This window comes from Octodon degus, unplaced genomic scaffold (genome assembly GCF_000260255.1).
Source record: "Octodon degus isolate 3935 unplaced genomic scaffold, OctDeg1.0 scaffold00284, whole genome shotgun sequence".
Taxonomy (NCBI): Eukaryota; Metazoa; Chordata; class Mammalia; order Rodentia; family Octodontidae; genus Octodon; species Octodon degus.
The window spans coordinates 1,082,171-1,087,476 of NW_004524860.1; the positions used below are offsets into that span (position 1 = coordinate 1,082,171).

General features: G+C 41.6%; 1 gene segment (V, D, J or C); it reads left to right on the plus strand.

Annotated features, from left to right (window-relative positions):
* The first annotated feature begins 342 nt into the window (after positions 1-342).
* Positions 343-4,875, plus strand: LOC111814267. The segment is given in 3 exon segments: positions 343-400; positions 483-773; positions 4,835-4,875. Coding segments are annotated over 3 exon segments (378 nt in total).
* The last annotated feature ends 431 nt before the right edge of the window (positions 4,876-5,306 follow it).

Sequence of the window (5,306 nt, forward strand, 5' to 3'; positions counted from 1 at the left end):
AGCAGCAACAGCACTTGTCTCAAATGTTCTCCAGAAGTTACAATTTATAATGTCTTTTTAGAAGATGGGAGGGAGATCTACCACCTTTTCTTCACATGCCCATCAATGGCATCAAAGACCCAAGGAAAGTCACAGAATACAGTACAGTTTAGCCAGTGATAAATCTCACATAATCAGTGCTATGCTAGACAGCTCCCATACATAGCACCACGTATTGGGGACTAGTGTCAATCACCCTGGCTCAGAATCCTGTATCACCCCCTTAAGACACACATGCAAATTAGGATAGGTGCTAGCAGAATAAACTCCTGTCACCAGCTAGGCTGCTGTGGAGTTCTTCATCCTGTGGGCAACATGCAGGCAATGTGGACCCTTCTTTGTCTGACAGCTGTTCCCCTGGGTGAGGGTCATGGGTTCTCCAAAAGAATAAGGGGTCTGGATGTGGGAAGGGAAAGACTCACCATGTCTCCTCTTGTTCTCAGGTGTGCTGTCTGATCTGACACTTCAGGAGTCAGGACAGAACCTGCTGAGGCCTGGAGGTACACTGTCCCTCACCTGCACTGTCACTGGGGGTTCTGTCACTAGTAGTTACCGGTGGAATTGGATCCGCCAGCCTCCTGGGAAAGCTCTACAATGGATGGGATATTGGACAGGTAGCACAAGCTACAACCCAACTTTCCAGGGTCGCATCTCCATCACTGCCGACACAAGCAAGAACCAGTTCTCCCTCCAGCTGAACTCCGTGACCACAGAGGACACAGCCATGTATTACTGTGCAAGAGGCACAGTGGGAGAACTTCAGGGTGAGTCCAGACACAAACCTTCCTCCAGGTGTGCTTTTGACCTGCAGGGGGCGCACCTGACCACCAAATGGAGAAACCAGCTTCAGGAGCAAGAGTGGTGAGGATGTCTCTTTCAGAGTCTTGTGTGACCCTCCCTACTCACACCATCCCATTCTACCATCATCCATTCCTTCAAGTCTGTCACGTAGGTATTTACATGACTCACTCCTCATTTCCACCACTCTTGCTGCCTATGGAGATCTCTTTCATTTCTCTCAAGATCTAATTTCTTCTCACCAAGCTACCAACTCAGCACTAGATTCTCAAGTCCTCACTTAGTGTTTCCTTATGGCAACCCAATTAGGGCACTATCTTTGCATGTATGCAAGTTTACTTCTGCCACCCACCTTCTCCTCTTGCTCTTTTCTTTTTTGCTATCAATACAGACAAATGCTTTCATAGCAAGACATGGGGTGTGTTTCCTTCCTGCAGCCCTTTGAAAATATATCTAATATTATCCATTTACATTATTTATTTCTGCTTTGGTGTCTAAAGTCAGGGAATCACTTCATTGTGAGAATGCATATTTCAGAACCTACAATAATAATGTATGTTTTCTTATTTTTCACATTAGAAAATCTTTCTTCTCTTTATTGTTGATCCACTTTGCAGTACTTGAACATTCAAAAGGGCATTTTATCTGTTTCCTCCACATGTTCACATCCTTTCTTTGGTGTTCTAATTGCCTGCAATGCCTGTTTTACTTCCTATCACAGGATTTTAGTTACAAGGCTTGTTAGGGGTGTGGTGGGCCCCTATGCTTGGACATCACATGGAGGGAATCACATGGTCTTAGTATTCTCATGGAGTCCCTCAAGGGTCACATAACTTGGTATTGCTTCTCCATATAGGGGATCAGGCTCCTGTCCCACCTTGTGGGCATCTCAGTGTGAATGTATGCCTTTATATCTTGTACAGTTTGGTACTTAGTGAATATTCCTATCCAGTTTCATGAGTGAAGCAACAGTGCATACAAGCCGTCTTCATCCACTGGGGAGACCTAGAAGACGTGAAGCTGATGGAAGCATCCTCAGGAGATGTAGGGAAACATCACATTAAGATCGGTTCTGTGCACACTTCACATGCTTTTGATCGCTGGCCAACTTCACCTCTGTTAAAAATTCCCAAAAAGTTCTACAGTAGAAGAATCATTTTCAATCCCTGTTGCCAAGGAATAATGGAATCATTGTCCTAACAATCCTTGGGATCTTGTTTGGCCCATTTTAGATTCTTAGCCTTTGTGATTAATGTTTATTGCAAAGTTTTATAAATGTATATTTTCCTACAAGCCACAATGAAAAATTAGAGTCCTAAATAGGCTTTACACTTTCTATTTCATATATATATATATATATATATATATATATATATAATGAAATATATATATTATATCTTAAAAGTTCATGAGCTTTTTCTTGATTTCAATAAAAGTATGTTTAAATATTCTTTAGTTTGCATTTTCATTTCAAAAAGGTCAAAGAAATCCACAATGTATAGTTGTATCAAACCTAAGTGATCGTTTATTCTGTTCCTGAAAAGTGACAAAGTAGATTATATTTTTATATCAAAACTGTCTATTTTATGAGAATATGCATGTGAATCTGCTAAACTTAGCCACTATACAATCAATGCATATGTACTTCAATTTATCACTGTTTTAAAGCAATCACAGAATTGAAAATTTCCTTTCTGACTGCTGCAATATCATTGCTTTTAGATACATATATTTAAGTATTGATGCATGAAGCCTTATTATATTATGCATTACAACTCCCACAGTATTATTCATCGAATTAAAACTGAAATTAAAGATGGACAATGTTAATGTAAGTACAACATGTGACTACAAAAACCTCAGCAAAGATAGTTTCCAGAATCTCAAAGAGCAGTAACAGCTGGCAGGTATATCAAAGTGACAGTTAACTAAATAATCATAATATGTAGATTCATGTCATATGACATTAACAAAATGCAATATATAAAAACACTCACAATAAAGTGTTATCTTTAGGTCATTTATACTCATTTTATTATTTGTTGTACTGTAAGTAATCTATATGTCTTGAATCACAACTCCTTATCCCAAGAAAGGCATGTCTTCATTAGACTTTATGATATGAAAACTTGAAATCAAATGTGGAACATAAAGGTAAAAAGCATAAAGGATCAAATCCAGTTTCTAAGGATGCTTCGCAAGAGAAGAACAGTTCTAAAAATGTGGGATTCTAATAAAAGCCATATTTCCCACTAATGCAAGAACATAAAGGAGAATACTAGGGCAACTCAAGTATAAATTACAAAGTGAGCCTCTCTTATTCAAAGCACAAAACAAAGCAGCCACCACCAGAGCTTGGAGAGCAACCACGTGTCACACACTCAATAGGTGGACTCAGGAGGAGCTCTGTGCATTTCAGGACAACGTGGGCTATATACCGAGAGAAAGGCCCAAATACGATCCTAATGGAAATAATGAATGGAAAGTTGATGTAAAGTTTGAATTTCAAAAACATTATAATTTTCACGTACATGGTGGAAATAATGCATAATTGTTCAAATAGGGATGTCCATCATAGAGTGAGCGATTTGAATTTAGGAATGACATCCAGAGAACAGTAAGAGAAGCTGAACCTGGAAGGGGAAAGATCACACAGTAGCTGCACAGGTTCATCTGGGGAAAATACTTGTGTTCCTGCTCTTCCACCATGACTAGAAATATCACTTTGACATAGATGCACGGAACACATCTTCATGTGCAGTGTCTGCAGGATCTAGAGTGTGAGGCAAGTGGTTCTCTAGTGACCATACAAAGTGCAGTGAAGAAAGCTCAAAGACAGGATGTCTGACCTCAGTGAGGAAAGGTCATGGAGACAAATAGGAATTTGTTCTCACTTCAATCCTAAGGAAGCAGAAGGAAGGGACACAGGCAGGGAGAAGGGGCTACAGGGAGGCAGAACTTGGAGCAGAAAGTTGCATTCATACCTAATACCCTGCCCTGATGCTCCCATCCCTCTGAAATCCTCATCTACTAGTCACAGGGACAAACAGGATATTTTGAAGAATTTTCCTCTCGGCAGCATAAAAGGACCAGAAACACCCTCACCTCTGTCTTCATCATTTAAGAAGAAACTTCTTGCATGAAATTTACCCTAAAACTCTAGGTTTAAATTCACTTCTTCAGGGCCAGCCAAATAGCTCAGTGGTTTAAAGCACCTGGAAGCAGGCACAGGGGCTGGAGGTTCAATCTCAGTGCCTGCTGTGCTGGCCCCACCCATGGGACACACTGAGAAGGCAATTGAGACGGGACATGGTGGCCTGCATCTGTAACCCCAGCACTTGGGAGGCTGTAAACAGGCAAATCACTATGAGTTCAATCTAGTAATGAGACCCTGAATGCTCTGTAGACACTCCCCCCCCCAAAATAAAATCACTTCCTTGGCAGTCAGAGCTTCTGGTTCTCTCTAAAACTGATGATGTGGTCTCAGGAAATGCAGGGGGGTGGTCTAGAAGATGACACTTCAGAGTCTTATTCTAGAACTTATGATAGATCTCCAAAGTGGGTGTAGTCAGTGATGGACATGGGTTCAACATGAAAGCAGTTGACCAATGGGAAAGTAGTTCTTGCCCCATGGTGTCCTGTCCCAGGTGCAGGTGCAGGCATCTGGACTGGCCCTGTGAAGTGCTGACAGACCCTGTCCCTCACCTTCTCAGTCTATGGATTCTCCATCACAACCCTTGGTCACTGGTGAAACTGGATCCATCAGACTCAAGGAAAGAGTTTGGCTTGGATTGGGACATAAGCTGCATTGGTGGCACTAGCTACATCCTGGCCATCGAAAGCATCATCTCCATCTCCAGAGACACAACCAAGAATCACTTGTCCCTGAAGCTGAGCTCTGTGACCACAGATGACACAACCAAGAACTACTGTGTAGGGAACAGTGGGCAGGTTTCAGCGTGAGCTCAGACACAAACCTCCCTTCATGGACACTCAGGTTCAGCAGGAGGTGCTCAGCACACTGGTGTAGGGATCTGACTTCTTGGTAGATGAGGACAAAAGCCCAGAGGGTTTTCCTCACTTGATAAGAGTCTCCTTCTGGAGTCTCATCCCCAGAGATTCCAGCAAATTTTGTGTCTAGGGTCAAACATCGTTTTGTTTTCATGGAGTCAGACTTTTATCATTTTTTCCTATTTTATTATGTTTGGATAGATTTACTTTTCAACAAATTTATTTTTCTGAGCTCAGCTGATTGCATAGTTCTATAAAGTTTTATGTGTATTAACATGAAAATGATTTCCAATTGATTACACTTCTGCCCTCCATTCTCAGACACATCCCTGGGGAGTCTCATCCTAAAGGGCTCTTCCCAGTCCTGGCAGAGCTGAAGCATTCTTTTCTGAATAATTGAACCCCATTTTGTATGATAATAGTGGTGTTCACACCTTATCAGATCTGTTCTGGTCTCC